Source organism: Diorhabda carinulata, chromosome 8 (assembly GCF_026250575.1).
Source record: "Diorhabda carinulata isolate Delta chromosome 8, icDioCari1.1, whole genome shotgun sequence".
In the NCBI taxonomy this organism is placed as follows: domain Eukaryota; kingdom Metazoa; phylum Arthropoda; class Insecta; order Coleoptera; family Chrysomelidae; genus Diorhabda; species Diorhabda carinulata.
Window position 1 is genome coordinate 22,645,700 of NC_079467.1, and position 27,099 is coordinate 22,672,798.

Here is a 27,099-nt window from a genome sequence, read left to right on the forward strand (position 1 = left end):
TGGAACAGTCGGTAAGTCGTGGATGCAATGTAAAGATGCCTGTGGATATTGTACTTGATATTGAATTTCAGAGGCTTGGATTTCTCCAGAAGAAAGAGTCCAGATAAATTGGCGATCTGGGCGTTTGCAGCCACTTCTGTCTGTTGAGTATATCTTCCTCTAAGTAGGAATATCATAGACAGCTCGGATGGGAATCTGCGGGGGTGTTATCGTTAAAAGATTGTCAGGTCAGCGATCTCTCTTCTAGGTTTTAAGTTGTGCAAGTTTTTGGTTAACTCTTGATCTTCTATAAGTCGAATGATGACTCTGGTGCTTAAATAAGTTTTTGTGAAGCTATTTCGATCACATGACAATACAAGGACATATTGCTCCAAATTGCTTCTACCCGTTTTCAGAATGTTTCCTTCAAAAATGGTATTAATGATAATGGTTTGTTAGGAGGGATCTGGTGGCGAATCTATTGGATCCGCTGATTTGAACGAGGACACAATATACACTAAATTCTCCCATCAATCAATCGCTTCCCGCGAGAAACAATTCCAAGAGAAAGCAACTTCGACAGATTAGGAAAGATCTGTGAGTAATTGGATGTGGGTGTATAGATGATTCAGAAGGCACTTATTCAAAAAATGGGCGCATATTATTTTTATTTTTTATAATTAAAAAAAAACCAAATCGAGAAACATTGTTAAATATTTAATAATGCATTTGAAAAAAACGTATTTAAAATTTAAATTAAAATTTCTCGATACAAACGGAGGTCACAAAAACAAGACTTACCATTGTATTCAAATTCATCAGAACCGACTGGGTAAACCTGAAACAATGAACGTAAATTTATTAATTGGAAATAATTATTGCAGAATAATAGAAATTATGAAAACAATGTTGATTATGAATTAGTATTTGATTAAAAAACCTTTTGTGCGTTTAACACAATAATCGAATTTTTAATAACAATGAAATAGCCATTGTTCGAAGCAGATCTAATTTAATAATCGTCGTGGTAATCATTAATCACCAACCTAGAAAGCAGACTCAATAGGAACAAGCCTTTTGAGTTCTTTTGACCAGTAGGATCCAATTCTTCTTCAAACACGCTCCAGATAAGCTTGTAGTCCACAATCCATAATCCTTTTTTCGCAAATTTTTCCGTGTTCCTCGTCTGATGAAATCGTCGTGCTCTAAAATAACCGTGTTTTGTTTCCGTCAGCAGTTTTGGCATCAAGACTTTGACCAAATGTCCCAGTAGATGTGGCTTTGAAGATTTACTTGTGGCAATAGCAATGGAATGCTGTAAAGTTCAACTTCTGGAGATAAATGATGATGATGATAATCTTTTTAGTTTCGTTTCCTTGCGCTCTAACAAACACGTAAGTCGCTAAAACTACCCCGTGCTGCGTTGCTCTGACTACGTCTCAAAATTCTTAAGTAATTTTTTTTTAAATTCTCATATTTAGAGATCTAAAACTCATGAAAATAGACCCCACCCGTAAGAATATGTTGCAGAAACTTTGCCCAATGTTGCGACATGTCTGCCAGACGTGATTTACAAAGTCGGAACGTTGTTCAGTGATTCAAGGTCAAATAAAAGATTCTTTCTAGTAGTAAAAGGGCTTTAGAAAAAATCTGCAAAGCAAATAGTACTGAACAATTCTTGATAGATAAGTTTTTTGTCTACTGTCTCTCAATAACATGACTGACAGTTTTGCAATTTCCGTAGTACATTTGACCGCGAAAATTAAATTCCTCTCATGGAAACTTCAACATTTGAGATAAATATTAACTGAAACTTGTTTTTCATTGTCGAACTACGTGATATTTAATTTGCACATGTAGTTAGTCATGTTTTTATTATTTATATATATATACTTTGTATTTCTATTGGTGGGGTGAATTTATAAACACTGTCTTTTACTTATTTCATTTATTTAAACACCAACACTACACTTAACTAACTTACATGTTCGATTTATAAACTCAAAACAAAATTCTCGAAAATTCTAGAAAATAAACAAACAAAACAGTATAAATACCTTCCTAGAAATTAGTTCAAAAAAAAAGTAATGTAAATAAATCGTTTCTATGATAAAAACAAACCTCAAACGAATTCCGCTCCGCCAAATTTGAGACTTTCATTATAATCGGACAGGGCCGGCTTCATTTCGGGGACGAGTTCGTAACAGAATTTTATTTATAAAAGGCAGTGAGTCTCTGAAGATTTTCTGACAAATTTTTTAGTAAATTTATAATGGATAACAAATATATTATCTAGTTATGTCTGCGACGAAGTAAGAAGACCTTCATAAAAAAGATAAATTTAAACGTCTTATCTTAGTAGGTTCTTTTTTTACCGATATGAATAGTTATGTCACGTAGTTAGAATTATTATCAGAAGCATTAGCATTTATAGTTAATTAGTTATTGTTCCAAGTGCTTATAAACCTGTTTTAGATATATTACTTTTTTAAAAAAATAATCCTCCGAGTTTCAAAGATAGAATTTTATTTCTAACCTTCGTTAACAATTGTTTCGGCAAATCCGGTGGTTTTCAACTATTTCCCACTAAAAATTATTAGGGAAGGGATAGTTTAAATATTTTAATGTCTACCGAATATACGAGGCGCAACCAAAAAGTTTATTTCCCTTTCAAGAACATGTTTATTGGCTATACCAACGGGATCCCACCGATTGGCTTCAAGTTTTTACCACATACTCTATCCACACCAAAAGAATTACCCCCTTTCCTTTCAGATACACTTATTTCACTTATATTTGAGTCTATGTACGAATTTGAAGGTGATTTTGGGGGTTACCAGCCACCAACTGCTGTCGTAGGACTCGACCGCCTATGGATAGAAGGAGATTGTGTACTGATTTCAGTTTTTCTTTACATGTTTTTCCGTTCTGTGAAAATTTATCCAAAAACTTAACACAATTATGAAGTATAAATAACCCTTCTCGACAATTTTATTTGATATCTCATTTTATAAATTTATTATTTTTATAAATACTTTTATCTTAAGCAAGAAGGTATTCGTTAAAAGGCAAAACTTACATAGACGAGTAAAATGTACCTGCCTGTAAGGGAGTTTGGTTTAAACAGGGTACCAGCCGTGAACTGAGTCTTTTTTGTACTCCATAACATTAAATTGTTCTACGTATAAAATCTTGAGTAGTTTTGTCTACTGATTTAGTTTTTCTTTACATGTTTTTCCGTTCTGTGAAAATTTATCCAAAAACTTAACACAATTATGAAGTATAAATAACCCTTCTCGACAATTTTATTTGATATCTCATTTTATAAATTTATTATTTTTATAAATACTTTTATCTTAAGCAAGAAGGTATTCGTTAAAAGGCAAAACTTACATAGACGAGTAAAATGTACCTGCCTGTAAGGGAGTTTGGTTTAAACAGGGTACCAGCCGTGAACTGAGTCTTTTTTGTACTCCATAACATTAAATTGTTCTACGTATAAAATCTTGAGTAGTTTTGTCTACTGATTTCAGTTTTTCTTTACATGTTTATGTTTTTCCGTTCTGTGAATTATCCACACAGCAACGTCTTTCGTGACTCTTCGATGAATGGAAAATTTACTTACTTATTTACTACTATTATTGCATGATTAGATTGCTGAATATTTTCCTTTTTTATAAACATTCGAATATATTTAAAATAACTTGGTGTGTATATCTAAATCTTTATTATTATATTCATAACTGTCTTTATTCCCACTACACCATGCAATTTCATTGTCTTCATTCGCCCATGGTGTGTTGAAATTTATGAATTAAATTAATCTCACCAAGTCACGCCAATGCTTATCACAGACTTTTCAGCAGGAATATTCCGAGGAAACTGATTAGATGTTTTCATTGGTAAACAGTGGAGATGATGAGTCCACGTGGACTGACGATTTATTAGATGTTTACCGAATTTTATATGAGGAGTAAAAATGATTTCTCACTTCTTAATTCAAAAAACATCACAACTTTTTCTTTATATATGTTTGCTTACAATACGGTAGAGTGTTGAAAATTGGGCGCACCATAAGTTAGAACCGCAAGTCCGAAAATTATCTTTGACATAAAAAAAGGGAATAAAATAAACGTATATCTACGATGATTATCGCTTAGTTTTCAACGCCGCTTTTATTTATAATTTCGACGCCTACACAGATATAGAAAATTGCGACGAATTATTGTTCAGTGAAAAATTAAATACAACGCAAATAACTAATAATAATTGAAATAAATATTTTTAAGTAAAATACGTTGAAATTTCTTATTGTATATGTTTATTTATACGTTTAGTTATTTTTAAAAGACGGCATAAAATACGTGTTCTAAAGTTAAATTTAAACAGTAATTAAAATAAAACAAAAAGAAAATTTGTTCGAATCCCACTTATAAATAATACAAACATAGACGTGACAAACACTTGTATATCAAGTAATACCGATAGACAAATTTTTTTTATAGAATCGCGACGCGTAAAATGACTAATTACTATAATCAAATGAAAACGTCAACAAATGTTGAGGTTTGTAACTTTTCGAGCAGTGTACCCAAACTTTTTTGTGTCATGCCCCACCCAAGCCCTTCACTCAGCAAGTCGTGTGACTAAGAAAAACACATTTTTTGCTAAAAATCGATTTTATTCATCAGTGTAATCTCTTTCAAGAGCTATACAATCATTCCCAAGCTTCTCTAACTTGCTTCTAGAAGGATTTGTCCAGTTTCAGCAATTGCTTCTTCATTTGAACATTTTTTTGAGATCAGCGAATAGCCAGTAGTCACTGGTGACCAGATCTGGACTATAAGGTGAATGAGGAAGCAATCCGAAGTGTAATTCGTTCAATTTAACCATCGTTGCCATCGACGTGTGAATCAGTGCACTGTCTTGGTAAAACGGTGGTTTTTTCTTCGATATATGAAGCCTTTTTTCTTGATATAATATTCGCTATTGATTGTCTCTCTTTTTCAGAGATAGTCGATGAAGAATATACCATGAGTATCCCAAAATACTGAAGCCATAACCTTCCCAGCTGACTGTTGTGCCATTGGATGCTTCGGACGTGGTGCACCGGCTGCAGTTCGCTCAGATGATGATCGTTTTGATTCGGGAGTGAACTGATGGATCCATGTTACATCCATTGTCACATATCGGCGCAAAAAATCTGATTCATTACCTATAAACGTGAATAAACACTCCTCTGAATAATCAACGCCTAGTTTTTGATCGACTGTGAGTCAACGCGGTACCCACTTTGAAAAAAACTTTCTCGTGGTAACTTGTACACCTTGTAAACATAGTGTGTCTGTGTCCGCGCATGCTCGTAATCAAGTCTGCGCTGAGTTCGCTAGTTCATATCCTCACGCATGTGCAGCAGCAATAACGAAATTCAACCATTTTCTGGTGTCCTCTACCTTGGTGTTAAACGCCAGCGATAAAAGAAAATCAAAATTTTATAAATAGTTTACAACGCGAACATCAACGTAAAGTACAAAAGAGTTTAAATCCCCTCGTGTCTAGAATTAAAAATTTTCAGAAATTATTCAACATTAAATATTGTAAATATATTGTACAATTTTTTTCAGTGTAAACGTTCCCAGTTACAATATTGACGGTTTTTAACCTTCAAACAAAAGATAATTAATAGACACCTTGTTTGAAATCTAACTTACACATTTTGAATTGAAATTGTGTCATTATATTAAATTATTTTGGAGTTACATTTAATTCGAAGGTGAAATCCTGAAGTAAACACCGGAAAATAAATTTGTTATAAAAAAAACTTTAAGCAAATTTAGAATTTAAACTGATATATTGAAGAAGAATCTGGTAGGTCTAGCACCAATGGAAATGGAATTCCTTCCATGTAAATGTACCAAATAATCTTCATAGTCCGAGGGCCAGTTGGTGAGACGTATCAAAGAGTTAATCCTCGTAAAAGTGGTATTAGCACGAAGGAGAAATTCGTCAACAAAACTATATACACAAAAATATATAAAACGTAAGATTAAACGAAACAGTTTCGCTTAGACTTTGGCGTTCGAGCTCTGATCGCTTCGCTGTCTCGAGACGAATTTCTCCTCGAATCCAAACGCCTCGCCTTGTTACGTGTAACTATGGAACGATAAGCAGCTAGTAGGTATTTAATTCTCCCAAAATAATGTTTCAGGTATAGGATTAGTTCAATTGTATACTATTAGGACATTAGGAAGGTTACTTAGAACGTCCTGGGTCAGGTATCAATTCAGTGAGAGGTAGACGAATTATCGTTCTATTGAGAAAATTTGTTCGGAGAAATGTATACCGATATTAAGTATTTTTAACTGTATTATGATCTTTATTTTCTACAGCAGCGAATTGAACAAGAAAAAACATGTGGCATCCCATCTTTTCAAAAAAGTCTAATTTGCCTAGACTTTCGTGCAAAAAATTGTTGGTTAAACCTGTTTCACAGTCCTTGGGGTTAATGGTGTTACCCAAATTGTTTCTATACCACAAATGCGGAAGAATTAATCAGTTTCTCCCTAATGACACATTTTATAATATTTACCTGACTCTCCCGGTTGAAAAAAATTGATTTACTTAAATTGTTTATCATGTAAACTCCCTCGCGTTTTCGATTCCAATAATTTTGATCTATTTTCAGAAAAAAAAAATTGAATTGACAGTTACTGGGCTATAATATATCTACATACACGTATATTTTTTATTGAAATTTATTTTTTTTTTTTTTTGATAAATTCTCGGTGTTTACAAAAATATTGATGGTTCTTTTTTTAGATAATTTGATGTGAAAGATAACTTGAAATTAAGAATTTAATGTTTGGTATCACATTATAGAAATAACACCATATAAATTACAGTAAAAACTTCGGTAATTATACACTTTCGCGGTCACCTGGTTTTTTGGCTCTAGAAAATCGAAAAATGGATGGATTTTAATGATCTTGGTCTCAAAATGTTCCATTTTACGGCGGATTTTATACGAAAATTAAAAAAAATAAATATTTTTTACAGCTTCATGAATTTAAATGCAAAAAAATGACTTTCTACATATAATCCTTCGTAACTGTTTCTGACGTCGTGGAATCAAGTTCGTATATTTTTTTTCGCAATTTACATAAAAAAATGAATATTTTGAAAAAAAAATTCAAAAAAGTTAATTTCATGAAACTGTAAAAAATATTTATTTTTTTTAATTTTCGTTTTTTTTTTTTATAAATCCGCCGCAAAATGGAATCCGATTTCGATTTCGATTTTCTAGAGCCAACCTAACCTAACCTAACCTAGCCTAACCTAACCTAACCTAACCAAAAAACCATTTAGATGTTTTTTAGTTTATTTTCATTTGATAAAACCCTGCATCATCCCAATAAATCAAAAATATAGCACGAAGCGTATATAAAGTAAGTAGTTTTCGGCTTGTAAAAACAACTCCTAACCTCATCGAAATCAATCACAGCATCAAAGAAAGGAAATGTTGTACTCAGTTTTTACAAGCAACGATTGGGTTGAATTGAATTAAAGAATTAACGTAAAGGAATTTCCAACATTTCAAGGAGATTGAGCGATACTGAAGAACCGTTTTCAATATCAATTGCTTCTACTAAAAAATGAAAATATGGGAAGGAAAAGTCGCATGGTTAGCACGAATCTGTATTTCCCCGAGTAAAAAACTTTCAAGAGTTAAAGAAAACGTTATTTCATAAAAAATTTGAGACAAAATCAAAGTAAAAATAATATTGCGAGTTGCATGTGCGATTGAGGTACCTGGCAGCATCTTTAGTCGAGATGTCTTTTCAGACAACCTTTGTAGATCACAGTATTTTGATTTTCGATCTATCTATATAAAAGAAAACTAAGAAAATAAGAAGCGTGCGTCAAACTCGTGATTTCAGTACCAATCAATAATAGCCAACTCGTGATCGTGGTGGCCATGAAGATTAAACAACTCGTGACGGAAGATTATGCAGCTCGGGATTCTAATAATGTACGTTGTTGAAAGTTTATTTGGTAAAAGGCAAAAGATCGATGGAAAAATTACTTGGGACAATGAAATGTTGCTGAGTTTTTATATCATAGTCAAATAATCAATATTGTCCTCGATCAATTTCTATTATTATCTATAAAATTTTGAATTTAGGTTAGGTTATGTAAGGATTTAGAAATTCCAGGTTTTAATTTTTGGATTTTCCAATGTTAATAAGCGGATTAGGTAGTAAATTCCAGGTAATAATGAATCTATGAGTTGGCGCATCCTTATCTCAACGGATTAAAGATCGTCACGAGTTGTAGTAGGTATTCAATTTAGACGGTTCCAATACCCTCTTTAGATAAGTAAAATTTCGAGTTATTCGAGCAGCAGGATATCTGCTAAATTTCATTATAAACAACAGGAAACAATCAATTTTAACCACACTAACAGAACTTTGATAAACGTTTTACAGGTTATTGCACTCTCAAATTGAAAAAACAAAATTTGTAGATACCTTATAGCGAATTCAATATTGAGTAATACATCGTCGATTAACGGCGAAGTGAAAGTGGTTTACTTGTAGCCGGTTACGTTCATTGTGAAAGTTAAAAGTTAATGACAATGACAGAGAATATAATATATCGTAATTTTCTCTAAGAAATATACATTTGCATATGTAATAATTATAATGATGAAGGTTTAGGTGAACGGACACTTCCTGAATTTGTTTAATTACTTTTGGAGATTCGATAAAGTTAGTAAGGAAGCTCTCTCCGGTAAGAGAACTACAGAAATAGATTACCTAAGATACTTCAATTAATTTTTGGATATATGAATGAATATTTGAATTTTTGAACATAATCACACGTTCATAGTTCATAGTCATTCATATAGGCCCGTCGTGCCCCACTTGACGTTACCAAAGTCCGATTTTCTTCGAGAGTCGCTTTGGTTGAACCCTTTGATGTCGTCTTAGATGGCAGTGACCGGTTAGAAGTCCTGTCACTAGTCTGATTTCGAGCCTATTTAGCTGGAGCAGTTGTTCGGTGAAAGACGAGGGGGTTCCATCAATATAGGCCTTCGTTTGTCTCCATCCATCTCCGCCAAGCCTGCCTTGTTGGATCTTGCAGCCATCACTCACCAGATTTTGAAGAACTCTCTTACACTCCAAGCACTAGCCTTGAGCATACCTTTTCAGCTGTTATAGCTTGTATGGCAGCTCAGCTGTCTGAGCAGATCGAAATTACTGTGTTCCTGTGGATTCGATTGTATATTCCATCGCAGCGAAAACTTTGGCTTCGAAGACGGTAGCTTGTTCCCCAAAACGAAAGAGTTTCGCTTAGTTTGGGGTGTCCCTCGCAGAAACCTGCGCCGGCCAGTTCAATACAGCGGGCTTGTAGTCACCATTCCTCTCCTCGCGGTCAGTTATGTGTGCCTCCAAGCCCTTATTATCATTTGGTCGTTCTACACGTTTCAGTTTAAAGATGAAGAACTTTTTTAACACGCTTAAATTAGCTTCATCTGTATGTGAGTTTTTTTGTTTGTAACTCTCATTTATAACTTATTACTGTTAGTATATCCCACCACTTTAATTTCTCGACAAATTTAACTCTTTACGGAAAAAAGCAAGTAGATTATGTTACAACCGCAAAGAAAGTAAAAAAAAAAACATTTCTTAAATAATAATTTCAAATTTCGTAGAGTTAAATAAGGATCTGCCTTTTTCGGCATTTGAAACGACTTTGGAACAATCACGTATGTGATTGTATGTGATATTTGTCTGTTCTGTTCCACTATCGGGTATCTTCTAGATTTCTAATAGATATTTAATTGTTTTTGTAGTTGTAGAAGTGCTTTTACTTTATTAGTAAAACCTGTTTTTTGAAGAACGTTCTAATAATTCAGATTTGGAAAGTTTCTAGTTTGGGATTTAATTCAGCACCCAGTTCATGGTCATTGAAGTTTATTCCGAAATCAATGAAATAAAAACAAATAATTCACAAAAAATATGTCGTTATAGAAAAATTTTCGTGTAATGTAATGGGACAACATTAAAGAATATATCTACTTCGAAATTAATTTATTAAAGTTATAAAACAAACGCGTACTTTAAATTTGAAAATAAAAGATTTTCGTTGTTTGTAGTATTTGGAAACTGAAGGTTAACTCGGTTTATCTTCAAACTTCAAAGTTTTATTCTACAAAGGAGTTTCACAACCTCCAAAACTCTACAATGACTTAATACGCGATCTTCAAATTCGATCGAGTTTCTTGGTCTACATATTAACGGTGCCCTTCAACGGTCCGTTCATGTAGAGACTAGAAAACTATCCTCTGTTTGTTTTGCGATTGAATCTGTGTCTAAATACCTCGATTCTCGTACTGCTTCAACAACTTACTACTCGTTCGAATCGCATCCTTGCTATTGTTTCCCTTTCTGGGGATCCTGTAGTTTACACCTTTCCAAATCTATCTTCAACTTACAAAAAACAGCTGCTTTCTCCATTTTAGAATTCGTTTGTTGGTTTGCAAACACTTTCACAACTCAACTGAGACACTCGTTCATAGTTATCCTACTAGAAGACAAATTTTGGTCATTTATTCAACAATACCCACCTCTGATCTGGTAAAAAATTCCATCATCTTTAATACCAAAAAATTATTTAACCCGCTACCTTCAGAATTAAAAATAAGTTACGGAGATATTTCTGCTTGAAAGACTAGAGATAATTCTACGTATATATATTTGGGGGGCCAATATTATTGTAGACTGTGTAACCTACAGACATCATACTAATGAACAATTAACAATACTATTAGTAACTCGCCCTGTATCTGTAATCTCCTTGTACGAAAGAAACTTTTATGTAGTTTAACTTAGAAATCCGTCATACATCGATTATTTCCTACTTGATTTACGGAAATAACTGTAAGAACCGGTCGCCTAACCTCGAATATTGACAATTTTTATTTATTACGTAGATACTTAGTTGCGGTGTGCAACTAAAGCAATTTATGATTTGACGGAACAAATAAAAGAGACCTCGAGATTTTCCCAATCGAGTATAACGAAATGAATCAACCTTTATTCCTTCCGCTATTTATAAAAAAACGAATAAGGGTCATTAATCTGACAATACCGCCCTCTTCATAGAGAGAACAAATCGGTTTCTAATACGAAATCTGTTTTTTGTTTCAAGTTATAATAAGCGAGCCAGAAACTAGCTCTTGCGAAAGCTTTCTGGCGTCAGTAAACTCAAGTAGGTGTTCACATTGAGATTCATTTTTAAGATGGTTCAAGATGGTCAAAAACTTTATTATATTTCCGCGTCTTTTCCTGTCTAGTTATTCAAAAATTAGTTAATGGGCGTGTGCAAGTGAAGCCTGCAGTGCGGTAAGGGGTATCAACGTCCTCGACAAGCCACCCTTCTTGAAAACAAGTCCTCCACGCTATATTAAGTAAAAATATGTAAATACTTTTCAATTATTAATAAATAAATGAAAAATATTATTTTATTATATAACTGTCTTTTTGTTTCTTCAAAATTGGTTTTTCCTCCACATATTTTGATAACTAATACCAAATATTTATTGATTTACATAAACTTAACCTCATTATATTACACGAAGTAAAATGTGGTTAGTTATAAAAACAGTAAACAATTAAATGGTTTCCGAAATTCTCAAGTAACACGTTGACGACGGTATTCGCTTCCTAATGACACACAATGGACTATTTTCGAGAAATCGACATCCTTTTTTAGAAATCTACGTGAAACATCCAGTATAATTAGTCACCTTAATAATTTCTATCAAGATTTTTTTCTACGCAAATATCTTTGCGTAAGTACTGCAGAAATATTTGCAATAAACAACATGCCATATTTTTTAATTGATATAACAGGGACGTAATTTTTATTTATAATTGTATTTAAAATTCCATACGATGATTGGACTTCGTCATTATAAATTCTACATGCATCCTGTTAACCATACAAACTTGTTGAATTTATTCAAAATGAGTTACGATTCGCGGTATGCATAAACACCCGCATATAATGATTTTACAGAAAGTTAGGTTATAATAATCGTTTTCGCACATAAACTTCGTGAATAATTTAGTGCGCAACAAAAATTTTATGTCATAAATCAACTATGAATTTCCTTGTAGAATATTTTTAATCGGTTGAAATCAAACATCCTGAAATGAATTATTTTGTTTCAGTACATCAGTTGAATATATTGAATTGAATATATTTTCTTCTTTTTCCTGCCTGCGTTAAACGTGGTGTTCCAGCAACAATGTTGTATACGTGTTCGTAATAGATTCGTGTCATGCGCAGTGCATCATAGCATCATAGTAGATGATCGGTGTATTCTGCTGGATCTGTGCAATATTTTTTTCGTAGTCAAAGCAAAATTAACGATATTTTCACGAGAAAAAAGGTATCTAAGTAAAATCAATCCTAAATATATGATATACAATGGTTTTAATATGTAAAAATTCCTACGCCACATTTCAACTGAAGGTAAACTGTTTATTTTCAACGAAAATATAATTTTGAGTGTTGGTACGTAGAGAGTAAACAATATGTTTAGTAGGCAAGAATATTTCCGATCCCAACCTGGATTATCACTTCGATACAAGCATGGGTATGTTTCAAAAATTGGTTTCAAAATAAATTTAGGCCGAATATACCACCGAATGTGATTGGATAATGCATAAAAAGTGAAATTTTTCAAAGGAATACGTTTATGATCAAAATTCCAAAGTAAGCAGGTCCCGAAATATTTAGGCTTCCACCATATTGCCACTTTATAAGTAATTGTGACTTTACCTTAAGGAGGCTCGCGCGGGAAATGTGAAACAAGATATATATTTTTGATATTGGTATGACGAATTCAACAGTACCCTTGAATATATGAGTATATATTTGATTGGTAAGAAATTAATCTTTTCTAATGGTGTCAGTCGTTATAACGGTTATCGAACAACAATAAGAATTATTAACTAAATATTATTATAATTCAATGCATATCCAATAACTGAGCGGAAGTTGGGGAAACGGCCATATTGTTTCTGTCACTCAATTAAAACGTGCGAAATTTAACCACATTTTTGTACAGTTTTTTTGTCTCATTTTTACTCACACACTAAATATATTTCACTGTAAAAACATTTTAACCTACAATTTAGCAACTTTCATGCATTGTTTTAGTTCATAATCAATCAATTTTAGATTTTTAAACATAAATACATGTGGAATAAAAATCAATAAATTTCAATTTCAAGATAACTAGTTTGGTAGACGCGGGACCCTCTTAATTTCAATCATATCTAACTCAAATCAAATGTTAATTGAGCAATAAATATCTTCCTTCATTTCAATAATTTTTTTCTATTAAATTTATTAGATGGCAGTTTTTATAGTTCTTTTTGGATATATTCGACGTTATTAGGTTGATTTATATATCATTTAATTGGGTTAATAAATGAATATTTTGCAAGCACGTAATTATTCTAGACTAGAATATAAATCAATATCTCCGATTTTTGAAAGTCAAATTCGCTATGAATATCAAAAGTATCCTTTAATGTCTTTCATATTATTGTTTAAATATAATTAAAAAAAAATAAGATAACATATTAACCTCAATATTACAGCTTCACTTATCAACTTTTGTTTATTCAATAATAAAGTTTGTTTTAGTTGAATTTTATATGTATATATAACACCTACCTATTATATTTCACGATGGAAATCAGTTTGTACAAAATTTTTCACAGTTTCACAGTCAAATACAAATGACAGACATAAAATAGATTAGTTTAAATAACGGTTATTTTAAAGAAATAAAAATGCAAACTCAAGTGTAAAGCAGAACTATTTCAAGGTTAAAATAACTTAATCTAAATCCTCATGATTATCCTCACCATAATTGTTTAGGTAAATCTGATTTATCTATACATTCCCAAACTGTTTACCAACATAAAGATAAATATAATTACTGAAATATATAAATTCTATTTAATCACAAGAAACCGTACACAAACAAATCAGGTAAGTCGTAGCAAAAGAACAAAATAGTTCGTAATGGAAATGTTTATTTACCTGTTGTGAAGACGGCTGTCAAATAATTTATCAGAAATAATCCACACTAAAACTGAAATCCGCTAATTTCACACTACAAACACGAAATACCACCTGTATGAACCGATAGAAAAACACTGTAGTTACCTAATGTACAATTTATCAAAATTCGCGAATATACTGAACGATAATTTTTCGGATAAATGCCACGTTCACGCTACCTCCCTTGCATAAACATCACAACGAACTGTAAATATCTGGAAAATGTTTCGTTTTATAAGAGAAATTTTCTTTAACAGCACATATTACACAACTGTTGTTTGGGTTGCCTAAATAACGGTACTACTTCTTTATGAATTTCAAAATAGAGATATATACCAAATAATAAGATACCATAATATACTTCTATATTAAATTTAAATAAAATAAAAAATAAGCACCAAGAAATTCAATAATTCAACATGAACTTCCATTGTTTTAAATAAAGTTAAATAAAAGTGATATTCTAGTTATAGAAAGTTATTAATTGCATTATAATGTTTTTGTAGGGAACTTTAATATTTATATATGTAGTAATCAAGTTGCATGATTAGAAAAATCTGTAGGTATATGCAATTAATTACTATTACCCATAATTATCAAATAATAATTAAATTTCGTTTTTTCGTCACCAGTAATATAGAATATTTTATATTTTCCATATTTGTAGTAATAACTGATTGCTTCATTTTCGAAAGTAGAATTTAGTCAATAAAATCGATTTGAGCTTGGTTTATGCAGCCAAAATTAAAACTAAATTATAATTAACATCAAACTAAAGTTTCTTGTTGTTAATTTTTTAGTTTATGCATTAAATTAAAGATTATTATAAATTACTGGTAAGCCAATAGAAATTCTCTGTAAGGGTCCTTTTTGTTATACAAACGTGGAAAGCTCCTAACACTGTCTATCAGTATTCCATCGTCTAAAGACATAACTATTTTTTTGATATCAGTTTTAAAAATAACGGAAATTATGTTATGATAAAAATATGAATAAATTTCATCATTCTACCAATACACTAATAGATTGTATAAGAAGATAGAATGTTATTTTTAACAAATCATATAATTGATGATACTATATTTTTTTAAAACTTTCTCATTAATATCATAAGTGCGATTTAGTCATACAATAATTCACCTCTCGATAAATAATTGGAATTCAATAGAATGTTTTAGTATCCAAAAATTTGTATAAAAAATGATCTAAATTATCAATTTTGTGTTCTCATCAAGAATATGAAAGGTAAAATTTCAGTATATATTACATATAATTGTAACTAGAACAGAATTTCTTCCTTTTCTCTTACTGTTTATATATTATTTAACCCTTCGACAAATAACGAGTAACGCCTCTGTTGCGCTACAATCCAAATAAATAATTCTAAAATTAAATTAACATTTTCTAGTAACATCGTTGAAAACTATTACACGTTAAGAAAACAAACCAAAAACTACTTACATTTACAATGACAGTTAACCTAAATTCCACATCCATTTTGGTAAATGAGATACAACTAGAGCATATTCGAGATACACTTTTTATTAAAATAGTCGCGTAGAGTCAAAGAAAAAAGTATCGCGGTAGGTTTTAGAGAACTGCGTCAGGTTTACTGCCAACGTCTGTGTTTTCTCCGTGTCGGGACGCGTGGCGCCGATACGTCCCTAGGAGTATTTTACCGCACTGATCGATATAATCCTTGAAAATCAGTGGTAGAGAACGCGGGAAAGGGCATGGGTGAAAAATCATAAACGTTCGTCATAATACAATACACATATTTTCAAAATTTCGTATTTGAATCAAGATATATTTTTGGGTCAATTAAAATCAACCAACAGAATATAATATAAAAAAGTTTCTTATTTCGAGGTTATGTTTTTGGCGTCACATAGTGTTTACTTAAGTTTTAAGTCTTTATTTTTTCACATTGGTGGTTTCTTCTCGCGTTTCTGTTTTTTTTTTGTATTCACAGGAACTTCTAATCCCGTTTTGTACCTCAGTGATTTTTTTATAACTTACTGGCTCTTGCGAATAATTAAGTAAAGGTAAGTGTGTGGTTTTCTAAACCGTACTTTTTTAATTATTCTATTATGGTTTTTCATTATTATAAGTACGAAATTATCTGAAAGGTTTAAAAAATATGAAAATGGGGCCAAAAATAAATCATGCCAATCTACAGGGAGGTCATAAACTTTAGATACCTAGAGTGGTTAAATATTCTTCATTTATTTCCCTGCACTATTATATAATATCGTTTCAACCTTTTTATTTATTAATAGTACAGTAACTTTTAGGACACTAAATTTTTCGCCCGTTTATTAAAAAATTCCGGTTTATATTTGAATCACTCTTGTATGTCCAGGTGATAGTTTACTTATATACCAAGCAAATTTCAGGTGTATTTTACTGAATTTATTACTGTATACAAGGTTGATGGAGAAAAACTGCGAAAAGTAATTGAAGATTCATAGACCTTGGGAAAGCTTTTGATAAAATAGACAGGAGCGGCATATGGAGGATCCATTTTCTGATGAGAGTATAAAAGAAATAAAAAAAAGTTAGACATTTGGGGACATTAGCATATGGAGGAGGTCAAAGTCCTGGAACTAACATATGCAGATATGACCAAATTAAAGAAACAGTTGGAGCTATAGAAAATTTATTAAGGTTCAAAGATATCTCAAGGGTAGCAAAACTAAGAATTTACAGGACAGTTATACAACCTACGATGTTATATGGTAGTGATTGCTGGGTCATGAATAAAAAAGAAGAAGAACGAATGCAGAAATTCAAAGGTGATATGGTCAGGCAGAGATCGACTATATAGTAAAGGCAAAAAGACTGCGTTGGTTGGGGCATATACCCTGAGTGTTCCTCAGTTTTAAGTTATGTGCATTTTTAGTTATTTAGTTTTGGTCCTGTCAAAAAGATAAATAAAAGAAGAGGAGAGGACGACAGTAATAAAAAAACATGAAACTGATAGTGAAAGTACTAATAAATTTAGTTTTAATAAAACATAAAAACAAGAAATGGAACAATAAACAACGAAATATGGTATAAAAAGTGTAGTCGAAAATCATCGATAGCTTCAAAAAGAAAAAAAAATCCCTTCAATAAATGTAATAAAAAACGAGAAGTTAAAAAAAAGAAAATCGTGCCAAAGTATCAAAAGTGTAGTGAAGAATGGAATACTTCCAGCCCCCGGAAGCGTTTAATATACAGGAGCCACATAGAAGGCTAAAATGGGAGCAAAGATTTGAAATATTTTTGTTAACTTCTGGAAAAAGCATTGCAGACGAAAAGATAAAAGTAGCTCTACTGTTGAATATTTTCGGGGAAGCATGCTAGGATATTTATAATATATTTGAAGTAACGAAAACTTCAAAACTAGATTATGTATAATCTTGTTTTGATGAACATTTCTTATCCAAAAGAAATGTGAGTATGGAACAGACTTACAGAAGTTAGGGATAGCGAACTAGCGCAATGCATCGATGGAGAAAAGCAGTAGAGAAACTTCCAGCCTTGGGCCTATAAAGTCTGCTCTGCTATCTCGATTCAGTGTTTCATCCTTTTGTCCCACTCTGTTCCTTCTGTGGAACTTGGCCGCTCTTTCAAGCTTTAAGGAGCTTTTTATGTTTCTTTTGTTTATCATCTTTACACATTCTCTCCCTTCAACTACTTCCATTGAGACCAATTTTGGCATATTTTTTCACTTTTAAGCATCACTTTAACATTTTTTTGAGAATTTAAGAAACATCAAAATTGAGTTTAGCTTTGTCATATTTTATATTGAATCCATACTGTATTTAAAAAAAGTCTTGGGGTGTCAGAAATCATACAACAATTATGTACATACTCATTTTATTTTTTATTTTTCTTTGATACAGAAAAAACAGCATCTAATGCAGCTGGATTTTTGTAAACACATAAATCCATGAACGTTATCACTAGCATCAAAGCTTGTCCTAACAATTCTTTATTGACTGGTGTTTGAGAATCAAATGCAACTTTTAGTTGCTGTTCTACCATAATTTTTGTACAAGGTAGAGATAGTTTACTGGTTTCTACATTATTGTTTAATAATTCATTTATTGTAGTTACAGCAGCCACTTTTTCTTGTCCCACTAATGTACTGAACAATCTACAACCGAACAAAATAAATATATTAATTAAAAATGGTTATTCATCCTCTTTAGGTGTATTCAAAAATAATGAATTCTTCATTTCTCTAAATATAAATGAGATAAAACCCTGTAAAGGGCTGAATTGGAAATATTTGCCAATTGGTGCATATTTCGGGAGTGATGTATGCATATGGGTAAGAAAATGGCTTGGAAGCAAAAACCACAGAATTTTTTTGGAGCGATTAAAAGACATTACGATAATTAATTTCCTATCCATTCCATATTCATGTGCAATCAAAATCATTTAGCAGATATTTTCAAAATAAGGTTCTCAGTTCAACTCAATAAAGGGTTGTATATTTTTTATTATAGAGTTCAAAAAAGTATACATAATAAAAGAATGTTGGAAAAGAAAAAGGTATAATCAAATGAAATTTTTCCTTGAATATGGAGTGAAAACAAAAAAAATTTTTGTGCACAGGGAAAAGTTTATAACAATAAATAACATAACAATAAATTATTTCATAGGTCAAAAAGAATAAAGTCATTAGAGCTAGCAAATGGGTAATAAGATGAATGAACTACCTCATGGTAAATAAAACCAATTACTGTTATTATTACAAGAAAAATTATTATTAATATCTAAAATTACCTTGCCGATAACCTGGACTTAAGATAAAATACTCTATTTTCAATTGACGTAGGTGACGGTGTATTTGTATCATTAACATTTCGTAAAGTAACATTGTGATGCACGCTGGTATTCAGTAATGTGAATAACATAGCACTTAATTCGAGTTGTTGGGAATAAGCTGATGCTGAAGTTTGATTTTGTGGACCCATAGAGGGTGAAGTTTCAAAAATATAAACATCACTCGATGGTATTTTTCTAATAATGTTAATAACCTAAAATCATACGGTCTTCATTGAGAAAAAGAACTACTATATTCATTTTAAATACCTACCATATCAAAATTATCGTTAGGCATCATTTTCTTAGGTAAATTATTAAAACTATCAAAATTCCAATTCACTAATTTATTTTGTTCTTGAGATAATTTAGCCCAACTTATACCTATGGGGGACAAATGTACACCTACTGCAGATGTAAGTTTCTAGAAACAATAATTTGGTTTCAAAAATGACACTAGATACATAGATATTAGATAGTTAAAACTCAGTGCCGGATTTTATTTCTTTATAACTAAAATAAAGACTAAGTCAGGTGCTACATATTATCTGTTTTGTTCAATAGTGTAGAGGCTTGGACCACAACTACTGGAAGAGAATAGGAAAAGAGAAGGAAGCCGTCTTTATAGTATTTATACCACATATTAAAACCTGGCCAAAACCATTGATAGTAAGAAGAGACCAGGGAGAAAATAGCATTCATGGTTGCATAATCTGTGCCAGTGGTTCGGAGTCTCATCTGTTGATCTATTTAGAAACACAGTGAATAAACAAGATAAGAATAGCCAATGTTGGCAATGGATAAGGCAATGAAAGAAGAAGCTGGTCTTGAGCAGGGGTATTTTTTTCCTACAACTATATTTCCATTATTTAGTAAGGATATAAATATATGGCAGGTCCTATGTGAATCCAGTAGGGTAGGACCGGGCCCAAGAACTCCCAAGGCCTGCCCAGAGCCCCAACAATGGCTAGAACCGTCTCTGTTAAAAATTATAAAATTCTTATCAAAAGTAAATGTGACTATATGCTAGTTCAATATTTAATGCTTTTAACTATTCATTTGAATTGCTACTTACATTTAAAATTTGTCCGTTAATAGGTGGAGTAATAATCTGTTTCTGTCGTTTATTTTTTGAATTATTTTTAGTTAATTCTGTAGAATCAAGTGTATTATTATCACATTTTTCGTTTATTATATCTTCGCATATTCTGTGCAATAGTTTTTCACCTAAACCATCCACCTCAAGTACTTCGTGTAAGGATCTAAATGGACCTTTCTTGTTTTTCCATGAATGAATATTTTTAATTCTGTTCTTTGGAACACGAAATCTTGAAATTAGAAACTACAGAATTTTAGAGAACTTGAATAAAGTCGAATTGGAAGTGATTTTGAAGTTTTTTCTTTAATAAAGTATCCAGCATTCATTATGCATGTTGTAATGAAAATATTTACCTTGATAAGTGATTAGTATTGGAGTCATTTAACGTATTTAAAATTTTGGTTTGTTCTTCTTTCGAAAAATTTGATTTAAAGTAAAAAGAGTTCGCATCATTCGAGGAACTAACTGAATACTTAACCTAAAATGCAAACTGCTTTTTTAAATAATCCAAACATTTTTATTTTGCTTACCACTCGTATAATATTTAATTTAGTTAAATTAGTAATAAACGTTTTTTGCAGTAAGCATTTCAAATGCATGCTAAAAATTATGTGGTTCTTTATTGCTGTCACAATTCAGAGGTTAGAATTCGGACTTTATTCAATGACAGCAATATTTTCAGTAACACAATAAAAAATTATTTTTTTCTCTCTAAAATCACACAAATAAATATTGTCCATCAGGATGTCAATCATTTTTAGATATTTAATATGTATATAATCCTGAATAATTCTAGTTGCCTATCTTTAAGGATCAATTTTGATTTTTATTACTTTTTTGTGCGTTAATTCCTCCATATTTTATAATAAATACTACTGATGAGAATTAATAGTATAAAACCATTCAAGGGGAATAAATAATTTTTAAATTTTCCATTTTTTTATCAGAAGCATACATTTTCAGAGAGCACGGTGGCCAAATTATTAAATAGTATTTTTCTTCGGGTCGACCCGATCATAGTTTCCGAAGAGTACCTAGGAATCTTTGGGATCGGGTAGATCAGATGACGATCAAATAGTCAATATAAAAAATTGCAACAAATGCGTTTTTTCGAATTATTTTTTTTTTAATTATCTTAACAGTCTTCAAATTAATTGCTTAAAATAAAATTCCCACAATTGGTAAAGCAACTCGTAGTTTATCCCTACACACTATTTATCTAAGCTACCAGTTTTCGTGAAGAAATGAAATGAAAATCAGTTTCAAAAACTGAAAATGTTAGAGGTAGAAATTAATGAACAAATCACTATATAACAAAACTTTATTTTGGAATATTAATTTATTCTAAACAGTACAGGTAACTTTTTGCAATTGAAATCTTTACACCTACTACTATAAATATTCATATAAAATATAAACAACCAATTTTTGGATTAGATTTCAAATGCCTAATTACTATCAAGAGTAGGTTAGAATTACATTAAATAATAATTAATTATTACAATTTTGATATACGTTTTGAAATTCAAGTTACAAAAACAGTGTAGTGATTCAGATTTTACAAGTTTCTTGAAGGTTTGAAACAGTCTTCTAGGATGTAAGGCCTCTCAAGGATAATATTTTTTATAAAAATATGAATATTCATTTAGTACAATACTGATCTATTCACTTTCTATATAATTCTAAACATAGATGTTTCATATTTAAATTAAAAATTTTTAATAATTGGACAATAAAATAAAGTATAAAATATGTTTTTAACAAAATATAATCTTTAATTACAACAAATTGCTTCCTCAAGATACCGGTGAATTAACATATGAAAACAAGTAACACCATTTCCAGTATTGTACTTAATAAATACACAAACAATATTGCAATAAGTGGTTTAGAAGCATTTGCGGTGAACAATTCCTGGGCCGGATTCGTCGTACTCTTGTTTGGAGATCCACATCTGTTGGAAGGTGGATAGTGATGCCAAGATGGAACCACCGATCCATACAGAGTATTTCCTTTCAGGTGGAGCAATGATCTTGATTTTGATTGTTGACGGAGCCAAGGCGGTGATTTCTTTTTGCATACGGTCAGCAATACCTTTAATAAAGTAATAAACAAATTTTAGTCAAGTGAATAAAGTGCGCATGTTTAAGCCTAGTTTGAGCATTGTTTTTAATAAATCCTTAAGTTGTCTACCGTGTTTAAATGGTTTCATAATTTATTCAAAAGGATTTGAATTTCGCAGTCTGCTTTACCACATATCCATCTTGTAAACAATAAACAAAGGTTTTAACCAATTTTCTTTTCTTAATCAAATGAGGTTCTGAAAGATTAAGAAATAATGATGTTCTTGACTACGCCCTTTTTATGTTGTTTTCTGATATCAAAATTTCTACAAACCTATTGACCAATATGCAGAGAGCCTATCATTAGGTATCTTCAGATTTTGATCGTTATTTTATATTTCAACGGGATATAATGACGATTGTCTTTGTTTCTCCAAAATTGTGAAAATCGAATTGGATCCCGTCCAAAGGTTACACAATCATTAAGTAATCCACGCTTCTGACAATGATCCAAATAATGTTTTTCATTGTCATCGACCTTACAAAGTTCATTCATATTTCACAAATATATATTTCGCATTTTCACTTTATTTAACTAACATTGTTCGTTTTTTTGTCTGATGTTTAGATGGTCATGATGTCAAGTTCAAATCAGAGGAAACAAAATCGGATATACCAGCAACCTGAATAGGTTATAGCATACGGCGGGAAATTTGATTCAAAAACAAAATTAATAATAAATTATTTACGAGAAAAAACGAGTTTTAAAATTTTTACAAAAATAAAAGTAATTTAATGAAACTTGGAATATAGCATTATACAGGGTGTTTCGCATAAGAAATAACACAGCGTAGATGCGTATAAGGAAGCCCAAAATATGACGATTTAGCTGAAAACTCATTAGCATTTGCTGAAGTTATTAGTGCCTGGGATTGAAACCTTTGAACTATGTTAACTTATATTTGTTTGGCACTTCCCCAAAGCTGAATTCCATTTAACGAAACTTTGTGTCTAATAGTCTGATTTTAGTTTCTATACGTTTTTCCAGGGTAGTTTCTGGTTGATGGGGACCTGGGTATTTCGTTTACGTAACTAATGGAATTTGTGCATTATTTATAGTTATTGGAGGGCAAATTGGCGCATATTAAAGGTTATTTAGACTCATTTGATGTTTTTGATTTGTGGTCGCCACTTAGTATAGCATTGGTTGGATGAGTCAAGGTGATTTGCTATAGTTACATCATTATAAAATGAGGTCATTGGTTTCTAATATTCTGAAGAGAATATCGGGAAGAGTGGCGGTCCCAGGACACTTTCTTGGAGAATACCAACCAATAATTGAGTATAGCAAAATTTTTTTGAAATTGTCCTTACCTGGGTACATGGTGGTACCTCCAGAGAGTACAGTGTTAGCGTACAAGTCCTTACGTATGTCAACATCGCACTTCATTATCGAATTGTAGACGGTTTCGTGGATACCACAAGATTCCATACCCAAGAATGAAGGCTGGAATAAAGCTTCCGGACAACGGAATCTTTCGTTACCAATGGTAATAACTTGACCATCAGGAAGCTCGTAACTCTTTTCTAATGAGGTAGAACTTGCGGCAGTAGCCATTTCCTGTTCGAAATCTAAAGCTACGTAGCACAACTTTTCTTTAATATCACGAACAATTTCTCTTTCGGCAGTAGTGGTGAAGGAGTATCCTCTTTCAGTTAAGATTTTCATAAGATAGTCGGTTAAATCTCTACCAGCCAAGTCTAAACGAAGTATAGCGTGAGGAAGAGCGTAACCTTCATAGATTGGTACGGTATGGGAAACACCATCCCCAGAATCAAGTACGATACCAGTCGTACGACCAGAAGCGTAAAGCGACAATACAGCTTGAATTGCAACGTACATAGCGGGCGTATTGAAAGTTTCAAACATTATCTGAGTCATTTTTTCTCTATTAGCTTTCGGATTAAGAGGAGCTTCTGTCAATAGAATAGGATGTTCTTCGGGAGCTACTCTAAGTTCATTGTAAAAGGTGTGATGCCAGATCTTTTCCATATCGTCCCAGTTGGTGATGATACCGTGCTCGATAGGATATTTCAACGTGAGGATACCTCTTTTGCTTTGAGCTTCATCTCCTACGTAGGAATCTTTTTGACCCATACCTACCATGACACCCTGATGTCTAGGGCGACCTACGATTGAGGGGAATACCGCACGTGGGGCGTCATCACCGGCGAAACCGGCTTTGCACATTCCCGAGCCATTATCGACGACAAGAGCCGCTACATCGTCGTCACACATGTTTCTATCGGTTTATTGATGGCACAGCGACTGAAACAAATTAAACTACTATACTAACGTAAATAGCAAATGCACGAAAAAATAGTTGTTAGCTCAAATAAACCAAAAATATTCGAAAAAGAAAGACTAAGACAATTAAATTTGTCGTTTTGATGACTTTTGATTCTATATTTAAATTACTGCGTTGTTTGCCCGATGTAAATAGCACAACATAATATATATAGGAAATATTAAGACCTACTGAGACTCAAACAGAAATATAGAGCATCAAGACGAAACTAATTTGATACGCACGACGTAGATACTTGGTCCTGATGCCTTTCTACGAATTATTGTGTGTTTAATCCTATAGAAACGGTTTGGAGTACATTAAAAGCAAATTTTCACTTTGTTTATTCAATAGTTGTACAAAAAGAAAGAAGTATAACCCATCGTATTCAGCGAGCTTTTTGAGACCTTGGTAAAACCGTAACTTTCGTGGTATGCGGTTTATCCGGATATTTGTCAGATAAAACCTAATACATTCGCATCAGTTGTCTTCGATATACCTCGGAATGATTTCAAAGTACACTAAACCTTCATAATTCAACCAAAAAACATCAACAATGCGTCTAATGGAACAATCATTTTCCGACAGAGCAAGGAACTCAAAGTTTCGCTTGAATTTTTATGAACACACTGTATAACAACGAATGATGGTAATTAATCACTACGTTTAGAAAATTTGACTCAAATATCACAATTAATATGTACTAATAAAACCATAGGTTATTACACTTTACCCTCTGATCAATAACTAATTGAAAAAAAAATCAGAACTAAACACTTCCACAAAAACACTAAACTATTGGAAGAAAACTACCCCTATATTCGCTATTAAATTAATTTAAAAAAAAAATAACACTGTTTACACTTATTTAAATATATCTCGATGATTGAAAATCACGAATCTACCGTTAATCAATAGGGGTAGTTACCCCATAATCCGATAAACATGTACCAACCTCTAAAAAAATGAAAGGACTCGACGCTAAGCGAGGTTATAAACGAGTGTGCTAATGACGCGAGGCGTCGTTTTTATAGGGATTTTCGAGTGCACTTAAAAATAACACGTCGAGCATCCTTATATGGGAACAGGGTGGCCAAGACGCATCGATAACGACGTCGGCCAATTATGGCAGCAGTCTATGATGTTCAGAAGGAATTTTACGACAAGTTTGCCGTTGGTGCATTAGCGTACAAATAAATTTCGAAAGGGTTTCGGGGTAATTTTACTTTGATTTATTCATTTTATATTCGATTTATCGATAATTGAATTTTTTAAACATACATTTCGCTTTCGATTTGAACTATTTCCGATAATATACTAATTAAATTGATATTTTCGAATAATCTTTTATATTTAGAACAGTTTTTTGTTAATCATATTACGAATTTTATGTTATGTTTAATGTTTTATGTTACTTAACCTTTATACAGGGTGCGCCAACATAACTTTATTTTTTTAAACGCATTCCAGTAGATAAGGACCCCCCAACAGGCGCCCCGAATCTATGTTAGAATGCAAAACATCTAAATTCATGTTTTGCCATTTGAAAAATTACTAAGAAAAATAAAACATGAGATAACTAAGAAACCCTTAAACCCGTAATATCCGGAGTCGTACTTACTATACGAGCTGATGTTTTGTGATCGCAATCCAGTACCTTTCGATATTGTTATAATATAGCCCCATTGACCCCTATTCCGGACCGTAAATAAATTGTTATGCAGGTGAATACGTTTAGATACACTGCAAGTGGAACGAAATTAAGAACTGAAGTTCTTCCTCGGTCTATTAGATAACCTGAGAACATTGAGGCAATTAGAGCGTGAATGTTGCGATCGCCACGGCGTTTTCCGATTATTCTTTTACTTCCAGATCGTTCAGTGATAATTCATGAATTTTTGCAACCCTCTGAGTGTAATTCTTCCGAATAAATAATACCCATTTCTCGCGAATAGAATACTAAACTTTATGTACAACTCTCAGGAAAAAACCACAATAACCTAACCTAACCTAACCACAATTCTTCTTCTTCGTTCAAACTCGTTATTTATGTTGTCGTCGTCAACGTAACTTTCGTCGGATTAAATCCATTCCCTCCCAGCTGGTCCCTGGCCAATTCAATTTTAATCAAGGTATGTAAATTTTAACCTTTGTAAACAAAAAAACACACTGTACATTATGTGACGTAGTTATTCGCATAAATATTTTGAATTTTTTTATTAGTACACGATTTTTGTCTACTTTTTTTTCTCCATTTGAATGTACTTTCTCACATACCCTGGTATATTTTCTCTAAATTTCTAATTTATATTTTTTATATATTTAGAAATAAAAGTCCGTCTGAAAATTATTTTTAAACGACGTAAATATCCCCAACTGCTCAAAATGTTCATCAAAGTATGTAAATTTTAACCTTTGTAAACAAAAAAACACACTGTACATTATGTGACGTAGTTATTCGCATAAATATTTTGAATTTTTTTATTAGTACACGATTTTTGTCTACTTTTTTTCTCCATTTGAATGTACTTTCTCACATACCCTGGTATATTTCCTCTAAATCTCTAATTTATATTTTTTATATATTTAGAAATAAAAGTCCGTCTGAAAATTATTTTTAAACGACGTAAATATCCCCAACTGC

The 27,099-nt window shown here is 31.9% G+C and overlaps 3 protein-coding genes and 1 long non-coding RNA gene across 7 annotated transcripts in view; 1 reads left to right on the top strand and 3 right to left on the bottom strand.

Annotated features, from left to right (window-relative positions):
• The window catches only part of LOC130897326 (probable E3 ubiquitin-protein ligase RNF144A), a 60,320-nt gene extending 44,508 nt beyond the window's left edge, over nucleotides 1-15,812 (bottom strand). Inside the window, exons 1-2 of one of the 4 annotated variants that reach the window (XM_057806117.1) lie at nucleotides 15,589-15,752; nucleotides 781-817 (exon numbers count right to left, since the gene is read on the bottom strand). The gene's annotated coding sequence lies outside the window, so the exon portion shown is untranslated. Of the gene's footprint in view, nucleotides 1-780; nucleotides 818-14,106; nucleotides 14,345-15,588 lie in introns of those variants that run through there. The other 3 variants (XM_057806118.1, XM_057806116.1, XM_057806112.1) reach the window with 3 other exon arrangements.
• A 34-nt stretch (nucleotides 15,813-15,846) lies between these two features.
• LOC130897329 (uncharacterized) lies at nucleotides 15,847-20,158 on the top strand. The gene is made up of 2 exons (XR_009059689.1): nucleotides 15,847-16,172; nucleotides 19,510-20,158. It is a non-coding gene; the product is annotated as an uncharacterized LOC130897329 (long non-coding RNA).
• On the bottom strand, nucleotides 17,775-20,805 carry LOC130897328 (transcription elongation factor, mitochondrial). The gene is made up of 6 exons (XM_057806120.1): nucleotides 20,575-20,805; nucleotides 20,398-20,522; nucleotides 20,021-20,273; nucleotides 19,220-19,369; nucleotides 18,907-19,160; nucleotides 17,775-18,271 (listed from the first exon to the last, which is right to left on the bottom strand). Exons 1-6 carry the CDS (start codon nucleotides 20,641-20,643, stop codon nucleotides 17,992-17,994), a joined length of 1,131 nt encoding a protein of 376 aa, XP_057662103.1. The 5' UTR covers nucleotides 20,644-20,805; the 3' UTR covers nucleotides 17,775-17,991.
• Nucleotides 20,806-21,347: 542 nt separating this feature from the next.
• On the bottom strand, nucleotides 21,348-25,538 carry LOC130897327 (actin, muscle). The gene is made up of 3 exons (XM_057806119.1): nucleotides 25,411-25,538; nucleotides 23,482-24,436; nucleotides 21,348-22,138 (listed from the first exon to the last, which is right to left on the bottom strand). The coding sequence occupies exons 2-3, from the start codon at nucleotides 24,404-24,406 to the stop codon at nucleotides 21,933-21,935; spliced, it is 1,131 nt and encodes a 376-aa protein (XP_057662102.1). The 5' UTR covers nucleotides 24,407-24,436; nucleotides 25,411-25,538; the 3' UTR covers nucleotides 21,348-21,932.
• Between the last annotated feature and the right edge of the window lie 1,561 nt (nucleotides 25,539-27,099).

What these genes read in the sequence shown, in the direction of transcription:
- LOC130897328 (XM_057806120.1), bottom strand. Translation starts at nt 20,643, where the DNA reads ATGCATTTGAAATGCTTACTGCAAAAAACGTTTATTACTAATTTAACT. An exon ending in AATTAAATATTATACGAGTG is followed by an intron (nt 20,523 to 20,574) that starts GTAAGCAAAATA and finishes TTTGCATTTTAG; the next exon opens with GTTAAGTATTCAGTTAGTTC. An exon ending in CTAACGATAATTTTGATATG is followed by an intron (nt 19,161 to 19,219) that starts GTAGGTATTTAA and finishes GTATGATTTTAG; the next exon opens with GTTATTAACATTATTAGAAA.
- LOC130897327 (XM_057806119.1), bottom strand. Translation starts at nt 24,406, where the DNA reads ATGTGTGACGACGATGTAGCGGCTCTTGTCGTCGATAATGGCTCGGGA. An exon ending in AGGTACCACCATGTACCCAG is followed by an intron (nt 22,139 to 23,481) that starts GTAAGGACAATT and finishes ACTTTATTAAAG; the next exon opens with GTATTGCTGACCGTATGCAA.